At 33.8% G+C, this 12,242-nt stretch overlaps 1 protein-coding gene across 1 annotated transcript in view; it reads right to left on the reverse strand.

Moving 5' to 3' along the window:
* Positions 1-501: 501 nt before the first annotated feature.
* LOC140436383 (protein gooseberry-like) overlaps positions 502-12,242 on the reverse strand; it is a 95,821-nt gene continuing 84,080 nt past the window's right edge. The window contains exons 4-7 of the mRNA XM_072525138.1: positions 11,893-12,098; positions 10,952-11,144; positions 10,505-10,873; positions 502-3,255 (exon numbers count right to left, since the gene is read on the reverse strand). Coding sequence (XP_072381239.1) covers positions 2,981-3,255; positions 10,505-10,873; positions 10,952-11,144; positions 11,893-12,098 — 1,043 coding nt within the window. The 3' untranslated portion in view covers positions 502-2,980. The remainder of the gene's footprint in view (positions 3,256-10,504; positions 10,874-10,951; positions 11,145-11,892; positions 12,099-12,242) is intronic.

Genomic DNA, 12,242 nt, shown 5'->3' on the forward strand with positions numbered 1-12,242 from the left:
ACTTGTCTGTATTTTCAATAAGGCATTTCTCTTAATTACAGTTAAGCCAAAACATCACAAACCTGGACTACCAAGCGATCAGTCAAGAATATGTGTTCACTACTATACATCAAGAAATTGACTACCAATGTCTTTCTCCCTGAATATATCACCAAGTAACTAACTGAACTATGTATCACGAATCACTAACTAAAAATTCTCATACCGGCATGTAAGTAGTATTTTGTTTGTTATTGATTTATTACAATTCAATAGATTATCTCTTACCGATTTGTGGGTTTTTACTGTGTCTGCTTAATCAATTTTATGCATATTAATAAACACATACATGTAATATTGGCATAATTACTATAACCCTTTTTTGATCTTTATTTTTATAAGACAGAACCCTAATATGAACTTTTTATAATTTCAGCATTTAATTTACTTTGTACCGTTTGACCTGATGATGCTTTGCAAAGTGTAGAAAGCGAAACCGGCCGTTTTGGTAGTAAAATTAAATTGATTGTAAGTCTTATTTTATTTTTTTTACCTAACAGCCATTATTATTCCTCTTCATAAGAGTGGTGAAAAATCGAATGTCTGCAACTACAGACCTATTGCCTTACTACCGGTACTATCCAAAATTATTGAGAGACTTATAAAAGCCCGACTTATGTCCTTTCTCGTTGAAAACAACATTTTATCACAAAATCAGTTCGGCTTTTTATCTAATAAATGTACCAGCGATGCTATGTTTTCTGTACTACATAAGGTTTACCAAGCACTAAACAATAATCTTTACATTGCGACTGTTTTTTGTAACTATGCCAAAGCTTTTGATTGTGTAAATCACATTTTGATAAAAAAAAAACTAAATTTCTACGGAATTCGAGGTATTTTTTTTGAATTGGTTCCAATTTTACTTGAGAAATAGGAAACAACTAGTTAGAGCAAAAATAATACTGATTCTAGTCACAAAATCATTATATATGGAGTACTACAAGGTTCAGTATTGGGTCCTCTACTTTTCCTTAATTTATAAATGACATCAAAAATCCACGGAAAATTTTTCTTTTTGCTGATCGTATCAGTATCAGGAGGCTCTTTCTAAAAGGCCATGCTCAGCAGAGTGCTCCCACTGCAACAAAACAGAATCCAAGCTGATCCATGGCTGATACAGGCCATCTTTTTGCTAATGATACCAGTATCACCTGGAAAAACTCTAATATTGCAACTCTTCATGCAACTATAACTTCTGATCTACTTAAAATAAAAATCTGGTCCGATTCCAATTTACTCTCTTTTAACGTGGATAAGACAGTAGCATTATCCTATAAAGGAGCTCTTCAACCCTTGCTTCTTCATAACAGCCAGATCACTATTGTTGATTCTGTAAAATTTCTTGGTATTTTTATGGACAGCAACCTTAAATGGTCCCTTCATATAGATTTTTTAAGTAAGAAACTAGCCTCAGCCTGCTAAGCAATAAGATCTGTTTCGAAGGTAATCAATTTAGCAAATAAAAAAGACTCAATAAAGAAACAAACATCATGGTGTTACGAAGAAATAAAATAAGCAAGTAAAAATTAAGAAAAAAGCATGGAAAAAATATCTAGAGAGATAAAGCAAACGGGAATTATGAAAAATGAAAGAAAAAAGGTAAAAATATCAGTAAAGCAGCACAGAGAGACAATTGGGAAAAATTCGGAGATAAAATGAAACAAGATAGCAAAAGTAATTAAAAGCTATTCTACAGAACCCTGCAGACGATAAGAGCACAAAAAACATTAAATATACAACATTAAAGATTAATAATAGAAACAAAACAAATAGTTAAAAGATGGAAACACTTTGAAGAACTATTAACGGATATAATTCAAGATGACATTGATAAACCTACATCTTTGATATTGAGTCCAAAGTGGGTCTTGCGGTGCTTAACACTCCATCGAAGAACTAGATCCGGAGATATGGAGGTTTGAAGTAGCTTTTTTTATTTTTGAACGCCTAAATTTATAGGTTCTACCGTTACTGATATCACTTTTTTGTCCTTCTTGCACGACATCTTTTGCTCCGTCTCTTCCGTAACTTGGTTTTCTATTCTTTTTTATAAATTTAAGGCTTTAAGACTTTGTAAAGTCTAGAAACAGAGTTTGTTCCACTTAAACCTATATAGTTGCAGCACTTTCTTCTGTCACTTTTTTTTATGGATGTTTAATACAAACGCTTTTTTCCATTCGGGTGGCAATTCTTCACCTCTCAAAAAACAATTAAATACAAAGAGAGTAGTTAGTTGCAGTAGCAAGTCCAGTTCATAGTTCAATGGAGAAATCTGTAGGTCCAGAAGCTCGTCCATTTTTCATTGGCATTGACATTAGTACTTTCTTTACTTCAGTTGGTGTTATTGAGTTTTCTTTTACAAAAGATGTCTCTGACTGGAACCACTGTTCATTATCTTCAATATGAAATTGTGAACGATTCAGTAAAATGATTTTGATAATAATCTTTCCAATCTTTTAGTGGTATTTGGCTGAACTTTTCCTCTCTATCCGTTCTTAGGAATTTTATCAACTTCCATTCAAAAATGAAACAAAAGACAACAATTTTCTTTTAATTCGTGTCAAAATGTCGGCTTTTCAAATGTGAAAATAAGTTCATCTACGAGCAATAATTTAAAATTTGTTCTAATATATTTCTATATATTTCGCAATGAAACTGTTTTCAAAAATATATACCAGTCGTGGACAAAGTATAGCATTCTACTCGTATGTAATGGTTTTAGAAAAAATCCAAATTTACAGTTTGCCAACTATCCTGTTTTATTGACCAACCTATCGTTTTTTTTTTGGTGCTATTTTCAGTCAATAACGCAGGACAAACATAAAAATATCGATTGACTGTGTAAATATACAAAAATTCATAAGTTCAAAAATTTTAACTCAAAATATATATACAAATGAAAGTTCTTAATACTGAATACACTCTTGTTCACTTTTCTCTAATACCACCCATAAAACGGCTGGTGGCCGAAGGTTTTTGGGGTCTGATGGTGGTGATAACTGTGAATACCGTGTTGCATGGTGCTCTGACTAAAACTACCTAAGCCTTGGGGTAGTGGCTGGCTTAATTGCCCCAAACTGGTCGATATTGTTTGGTTGGGAAGCGTCGGGCTCAAATTTCGTATTTGGTGTGGAGATGACATGTGCCATTGTGAAGATATGTGGTGGTCCGAGGTGGATTCGGCGCAAGGGGCATCGTTGCTGTTGCTGTTTGCTGAAAAAGAAAAATATTGTTAAGTATTTATTATGTGGTTTAGTTGTTATTTAACACTATTGTGCAACATAATTGATCGTCTAGGGCCTTACACACTGCTCAATTTTTTAAACTGTATGTCTTTTGCGAGAGCAAACAATAATATTGAATAGTAGTTATAGTATAAGAGTATAAGTTTGTGAGTATTTGACTGCTCCAAAATAGTTGAAATCCGAGATATTTATACGCTCCGAACAAATTGAGAGGAAAACGTAAATGGTTCTCTTACCATAACTTTTTTAATGTTAAATATATCTACATTTTGTATGGTACACTTCCCGTCATATAAAACTGGTACACTTTTTTTCCCAATGTAAACCTGTATTCGTTGTTGCATTCACGGAATTTCAGTAAATTTAAATAAAACGTAAAACGTAAAAAATAACGTTCAAAAATGTATAAAGTTTTTAGATAGATATTATTTTTATTATTAACAACAAAAAACCGTATCTAATACATTTAATAACCAGAGAGAGGATTGGGTTAATGTCCACAATGTTGAACGATATTTAAACTTAGGGTATTATCACAGGGATTATCTACTGTAATTTTATACTTCAATTACTTACAGAACACAAACTGTTGACTGTATGTTATGTCAATAAGTTTAGTAACAGGCAAACTACCTAAATTAATTTATTATTTATTACATAAGCGATAAATGTGAAAAACTAACATTATACTTTATCCTACGTAGATTATAAACTATAAAATATCCGGGACGAAAAATGCTTTTTAAAACGTGACAGTATTACATTACAATCCAATATCTCACTGTAATGGTCCTTATGGAGGTTGAATCTACACCTTAATTGTAATCCGTTTTTATCTATAAATAGACTATTACTTTTTTACATTATTATGTATAAAACGTAAACAAAAAACATTTACCTACCCATTGAGATTCATATTTTTTTCAAAATTAAATGATTTACGGTGTATAAAGGATAATGAGAATAAAATTATCAGTGCGTGAAAACTTCCCGAACATATCCGAACGATTAAACATAAAAATTAAACAAAAAATATTGCTTGCCATCAGTCAGATTTGACAAGTTTGTCAAAGTGAATTTATAAAAATGCCACGTCAGTTAAGTCAGTTTGATCAAACGACAATAATTTTAAAAATAGAAGATGTTTGGTATATTCGACAACTGGCTCAAGAGTTAAATAGAAGCAAAACCACAATCACAACATTAAAAAAATGGGAAAACGAGCAGATTTTGGATAGAAGGAGGGGGAGTGGGAGACCAGTTATTACTACAGCTCAACAAGATGAAACATTAACTAATTATTTAAGAGCGTATCCCTTCCATAGGGCAAGGTAAGCAAAAGTTAATACAAACTTTAATGCTTCTATAATTACAGCGTTAAGGAGAATTAGAAGAACAGATTTAAAAAATTGTGCAGCCGCCCGAAAATACAAATTTAGCGAGGAACATAAACAAATTAGACTCCTATTTGCTTTAAATTACGTTTTCAATAATCCAGTCAATTTTTGGGACCGTGTAATTTTTACTGATGAAAAAGTATTCCAGTCTCATTATGATGGCCATATTAGGGTTTATAGACCGCCACGAAATAAGTTTAACGAAAACTATATTTTATCAAGTGATAAGTCCGGACGGTTCTCTGTAAATGTTTGGGCTTGGATGTATAGAGGTTTAGGAATGTGTTAGAGAATTGAAGGACGATTCAATACTGAAACCTATTTACATATATTAGATAATATGTGATGTTGCCATAGGTTATTGAAATTTTCTCCAACAATAATTTTATTTTCCAGCATGACAACTGTTCAATCCACACAGCCCACCGTGTACGGGATTACCTTATGGAAAATAGCATTGAAGCTCTTCCATGGCCCTCTAAAAGTCCAGATATTAATCCAATAGAGAACGTTTGGGGACTTATGATCAACAAAATACAAAAATTAAATGTAGTTCCCCAAAACAGGGATCATTTATGGACCATCATTGAAGAAACCTGGGAAAGCTTGGCCGAAGATGAAAATTTGTCACTAAATTTAATACTGTTACGATAGATTTACAATAAATTGTATAATTGTTCGTGTAAATAAATTAGTAATAAAGACTTTAATAAATTTGTTAGTGTTATAAATAGAACCTTTAATAAATAAATGAAAACAATAAATTAGAAGACTTATAATAACATAACAATACACTCAGTTCCCAGAAGATTACAAGAAGTGATTAATAATAATGGAGCTATGACAAAATATTAACTTTTCGAATTGTAATACATATACTTAAATTCCACACTTGTTCACTGCAAAAATTATTCATTTTTTATTAATTTCAAATTAAATTTTAAATTTTTTCAGTGGGTTTTATTTACTGTAGTATTCCACAACTTAATACAGTTTTGTGCTACACTTTACGAGAAACCAATCACACCTCTCGATTTGAAATTAAACATAATAATTTAAAGTCATGTCTAGATTTATTATCTAATATTATTTTTGAATTGAAATATTTTCATAAATTATAATAAAACACGAATCAATGTATGGGTACTGAGATAATGGAAAATTTCAAAATTAATACAATTTTTTAAAATGTATGTTTAAATATAAATGTGACAGCCCTGCTTTTAGCTGGTTTGATATAATATTTTCGTTGAACTGGCAACTGGCAAACACAACTTGAAAAACACGATTTTCGGTTATAAGAGTTGTACCAGTTTTTTATGACGCGAACGGTACATGAGTACATTGTTTAAGGTACATGACAGGGATAAGATTATTTCCGCGTTTCTTCGTATCTGGTACTTTAACTTCTTAAAAATAGGTTACAACAAAACGTTATGTCCATAACTTGCAATCTAAGGGCTGAATATCAATTGACAGCATACCATCCTACTTCATCGGATGGCAGTGATGCCAGATATTAATAATAGTGTTACAATTTAATATTAAATTAAAGTTTTTTTTTAATTAGACATTTTAAACTGGTTAAAATTTGCGGACACATCGTTGATACATAAATAAAGCTAATTATACGTGGAATAAAATTAATTTTTATTATTGTGAAAAAGTCAATTTAATTTCTTCTTTTTTAAGAAATGATCGTTTTGTTTTGTTAATATCTCGTGTGTTTTTCATCCGAATCAATTTTATTTTAATAAAGCTCTGATTAAATACTTTTAAAAACATTTTGAGTATTTTTTTAAACACCTCTTTTTTTACCCTTTTTTTTTTGGAAAACCTTCATCAATTTGTAACTCGGGTTTATAGCTGCAGTAAAAATGAAAAACCAATTTGATTTGTTATTTTGAAAGGCTTTTTAGTTAAAATGTACTGTTTTGGAGTTATGTTTAAAAAACTATCCAAAAACCTGAAATTTTTAGGTTGGAAATCAAATTTTTAGGTTGAAAATCAACAATTTCAAGCGTGAATAACTTGAAAAATATTAACTTACCGAAAAAAGCCTGTATAACTTTTTGCTATAAATTGCATTCTCTATCAATTTCGGGAGATTTTTAATGGTTAAATATTTTCACCCCCAAGAAGGGGTGGCACTTACCACTGGAAGAAAGCACAATCGGCACTATTTAACTTTTTTTGACATGTTTCCTATGCGTATTTCAAATTTAATGTCAATTGAAGCGGTTTTTTAAAATATCACCGATCAAAAACTGTTAAAGAATGTAGAATATGTGTGGTTATAGTTATAGTAGATCGTTGTAGGGCGCATTTGTTAGCCCTTCAAACACTTAGACCTCCTAAGATCCCTCTCATATCGGCTATAATCAGCAGTGACTCCAAAGCTGATATCTTCCTGTCGTTCCGAGCATCTAATTCTTTAGTAACCTTGTAACCTCATAGAAAGCCACAAGTCTCTTTAGGGATAACTCCCTCATTTGGCTCGGTTGCATAGAGACCGGACCCAGGATCTGCTACCCCTGATAGGCCAGTGCCAGGCATTTCCAGAGGACATTGAAGGCGGTTTCTTCCTCTTCATTACAAAGACAGCACCGTAGGCCATCCGCCAATCCAAGCAGATCAAGGTGCCGACTGAGTCTACAGTGGCCGGTAAGTATACTGACCAGAAAATATCTTCTACGATTTGGGAGAATTTGGTCTGTAAGACTTTTGGATGGCCCCACTATATGGAGCCTAGCTTGTCTCATACCTCCACAGCTAGCCCAGGAGTCCTGGAACCTCTGCAGAAGAAGCTCTTTGAGATTTATCCGACCAGTACTGAAGGGTACTCCAATCACAGATTCGGGTCCCCCAGGCAGAGTGGTCTTGCAGGGCGTCAGCCCATTCGTTCCCTTCCACGTCTGTGTGGCCTAGTACCCATACTAAGTTTAACTCTATTGGTCAGCGTAACATCAGCAAGTACTCTCTTTCACTCAAGAACCAGCTTAGACCTGACTTTATGCGCTTCCAAAGCCCTTAGCGTTACTTGACTGTCAGAGCAGATAGAGATGGTCTTACCTGAGCAAGTCCTATCTATTATCTCCTGAGCCCATACCAGGATCGCAAAGATCTCGGCCTGAAAGACTGATGCATGAGAGCCGAGAGCCTGGCCAGATTCAAATCCAATTCCGCTACCATTCTTATTGCGCCGTCTCCTTTCGAAGGTTGGCGAATGACAATTGTAGCTTTGAAAACTGCTGCACAAAAGATTTCTGTGGATGAGCGGTCAAACAATTTCCTTAAGTCCTTCAGCCACGAGTTCTGGCGTCTTACTACTGATCTTTTGCTCTGCACTTTACATTCCAATATGATTTGGAGTAATCTATATCTTTTACCTTTTCTGAAATGCTAACGCATGCTAACCGCTGGAAGTAAGTCAACTGGGCCTTAGCTGGCAATGACAGTATAAGCTTTATCATTGATGGTTACATCCATTTTAGGCTGTAGACCCCAGTTAGCTCCGAAAGCTCTTCTGTACGCACAGAAAGCTGCAGTGGCCTTCTTCACCTTGGTGTCGAGATGTTCTTTCCATGAAAGGTACTTCACTGACTTGGAAACCGATAAAGCTTTACCATAGAAGCTCTCTGGTAGGTCGGATGATCAGAACCAAAGCAGTCTTTTTGGGATTAACTTTGAGTGACTACTCCAGGCACCATTCCTTAATGAGCCCGAGGCTCACCTTAGCAACTTCGTGCACCGTTCCTGGGAAGAGCCCCTCAACCAGTATAACTACGTCATCGGCGTAGGCTTGCGCATATATACCTTGTTCGGACAGTCGCTGAAGAAGGCCGTCAACTACCAGGTACCATAGTATCAACTCCTCCTTGAGAGCAACCACGAGATGCTGACACCCGAACGCAAAAACCATTTCGGTAAGCAGCTATCCACCTCTGAGAAAGCAGGGTCCAGATCCAACTAATCAAGCTACAGGCAAACCATGCCTTTCCGCAGCATCACCCATGGAATCTAAAGCAGCGCAACTAAACGCGTCCTCGATATCCATAACGCTATATGTGTAACAAAACCTTTAAATATTCAAAATATAAATAAAAGGACATTATTTGAATACTTTAATGCTGTTAATTACATACATCTATTAATCTTTGTTATTATTTAATATTCTTCGTCATGTTGTCCAGCTACCAAACTTTTTCTTGTTCTTGCATTAAGGTCCCTTAACAGTATCTTTTAACGTTGTTAAACTTTTAGGGATTTTCATTGAGATATTATAAAAACTCGTCTTTTCAGAATATATAGCATCATAGTTGAGGCTCCATACTCTAACTGCAGTTGCTCTATGCTCTTTGATGAGAAGGTTGATGATGGTCTTTAATCGATTTCCAAGTATTTAGTTATTTTTGATATTTTTTATGTAAGGACTATTTAAACTATAAAAAGGTATAACATTGTTTTCAAATGATCTCATTTAAATATTGGTTAGATAACACAATTTAGGCCAACACCAAATGATCCAATAGTAGGACAACGGCACTCAATGAAGCAGGGGATTTCCCAAAAAATAAATGTAAAATTTATACAAAAACATTATACAATGTCTGCGTTACGTCCGTCATCAATGGCCAGCAGCTGACAAAAAAAGGTCTATCCATCGAGGCGAGAACGAAAACCATCAGACCAAAACATACAATATAATTAAAAGTGGTATTTTGTTATTTTTACAATTGTTATTGCAAGATTGCAACAATTTTATTACACTTTCACTTCACAAATAAATTTATTTGTGTCTATAGAACACTTTCGGTTATATTATTTTTTTATTATAAGAAAAATAAGTACATCAGCTTAAATAATATAGGAACTTTATACTCCTAAAACCGCTGATAGCACTGTTTTTATTTAGTATTTAAAATTGTCTCTTTGCCTTTATCCCTACGCGGGGTTGTTTTTCTTGTTTACATTACTCCATAAGTTTCTATTTTTGGTCATAATAATATTAATCCCAATTACCGACATGTTCTGCCGGCAATAAAATGTTTATTCAATAAAAAAATGTCAAAAATAAGCGTATTCTGAACATTTTCTTTCTTTTACGAAGATATCAGTTTATATTTTAGCGAAGGATCCACAATTTTTTATTTTGGAACGGCACATCCACCATTATTTAGATAAAAAATTGTTAGATTTTTTTAGTTTAAAGCAGTTTATTTCCCAAAAATCACTAGTAAAACTTCTGTTCTCTAAATGCGACAATTTTTACATGAAAAAAAACTATTGAGTGTTTATATAAAATAAATAACATATAATAGAAACATTTTGAGAGAACGCGATGTAGGGAGCTTACGGAAATATTCATTTCATGACTTTGGTTTCTGATTGATTTTCCTGGAGTCTGCACTCGTGGAATAGCAACACTGTGATAAAGTTTTCCCTTGTTTTCTAATAAACAATTTATTGTTAAAGTATTTTAGGTATGTCTGCAACCAACAATGCTGAGAAGAACTATCAAGGATATAATTAAAAGCGAGGAAATTCGCCATCATCGACGAATTGCCAAATTAAAATAGAACTAAACTATCAGATATTGGAATGGCATTTTAGATTTACCAGAAAGTAGGGAAATATTAACTAAATGTTGGTCAGATGATCTGAAATGTGTGGGAACAAGCAGTAACAACAGGTTTTGTGCAACACTAGATGCAGCTAGATGTGTGATGTCAAGAGCAATTAACTAATAGCTAATTGAATATACATTTTACCATAAAACATACAGATTTTGTTTGTTAATTTAGTAAAAAAATGACTTACCACTAGTTGGTCCTAACATCGTAACAATTCCAGTAGCTGCAGCAGTCATATTGCTGTAGCTTTGTCCGATAGAAGGGCTTGTTGAATGATGAATGGTATTATCGTTTCCATCTTTGTAATCTCCCATTTCAGTCTGTTGAGGCAAAGATTGTAGAGTGTTAGTAGCCATGCTAGGAGAAGTGCTTGGTTGTACATTAGACGATAGACTAATGGGAGGAGTCAGCCCTTGTGATATCGGCATCAGATTTGACGATGAGTAGATCGGATGAGTGTATGGATTGTGGGGGATTGAATGCTCCCATTTGACGTCTGCTATCGGCAAATTTGGGGATGCCGAGTGTCCTGTATGATTAGGATAAAGCTCAGTCACTGAAAAATTTAATATTCACATTAATTCTGGAAATCTTTCGTATATTTGCATTTAGATTTTAATGAAATAGTACTTACTTTGACTAGTACCTGAAGCAGTAGTTCCTGAGCTTGGGAAAGTACTATCACCCAAACCATGTCCCAAAGACGAGGCGTATGGAGTAGTGGGAGCACTATATGGTCCTCCTACCACACCTAAAGGTGCATACGAGGACGATGATGTAGATGATAGTTGTTTTCTGAGTCTGGCTCTTCTGTTACTGAACCATACCTACATTAAGAAGGAAAAATATGCTATACTTCATTCTGTGTTTAAAATATCAAAAGAAAAATAACGCTAGAATGCCTTCCACCTCATCCATGTATCAATAAAGAGCTGTCTGATGTATAACCTCTTAAAATACTTTGCTGTACTCTAGCAAACAAAAAATGAAATTAGACATCCAAAATCAAGCGTCTTAATTGGTCGAAAATACCTGAAATCACGTGTCAATCATGAATTCTCGGAAAGTTTTAATTCGATCATTGGAGAGGCGTAAGAAAATATGTTTCCTAGCTGGTTACTTTACATTGTAACAATATAATATTACGTTTCTGCTGATAATAATAAAAATAATACATTAGATCTAGACAAATACAATCCTCCCATCAACAGATCCTACGTATTCGGCAGTAAACAGAACGAAAGGCATGTTTATTTCTGAGAAAAATTCTCTTGTCAAAATAAGTGAGTTAGTCTATTTAATAGCGGAATTTATCAATGTCCTGACATTATGTCGAAATGTGTTTCCATAGCAAAATAAAGACACAACAGCTGAATCAGAAGATTGCTGCAACTACGTTCCAAAATCAATTTACAAGCGTCTCTAATAAAAAATACTAAATATTAAATCTAAAGAAAAATAACTGGACATTTTATGCGGAAAGATGATGAAACAAGCAAAAATTGTCCAAAATCCCGATTTAAGAAAAAAAAATAAGGAAGAATATAAAAGTTTTAAGAATCTGCATATAAATACCTGTATTCTGGCTTCAGTGAGTTTAGTTCTTTGGGCGAGTTCCTCTCTGGTGTATATATCCGGGTACTGGGTCCTTTCAAATGCTTTTTCTAACTCGTCGAGTTGATGGGCGGTGAAGGTAGTTCTAGATCGGCGTTGTTTTCGTTTTAGAGGAATACCTGGTTCACTTTCACAGTCTGAGCCTCCCTCGTTGTCACTGGACTTATCTGGAAATCAGAGAATGCATAAATTAATAAATACAATGGATACATTTTTATACTCTTATCAATTTATTAGACATGGAAAGTATAATTTTCTTCAGAGATTTAAGCGGATTACAGAATGTTCTAGGAATAAAAACATAACATTGA

This window comes from Diabrotica undecimpunctata, chromosome 3, assembly GCF_040954645.1.
Source record: "Diabrotica undecimpunctata isolate CICGRU chromosome 3, icDiaUnde3, whole genome shotgun sequence".
Taxonomy (NCBI): domain Eukaryota; kingdom Metazoa; phylum Arthropoda; class Insecta; order Coleoptera; family Chrysomelidae; genus Diabrotica; species Diabrotica undecimpunctata.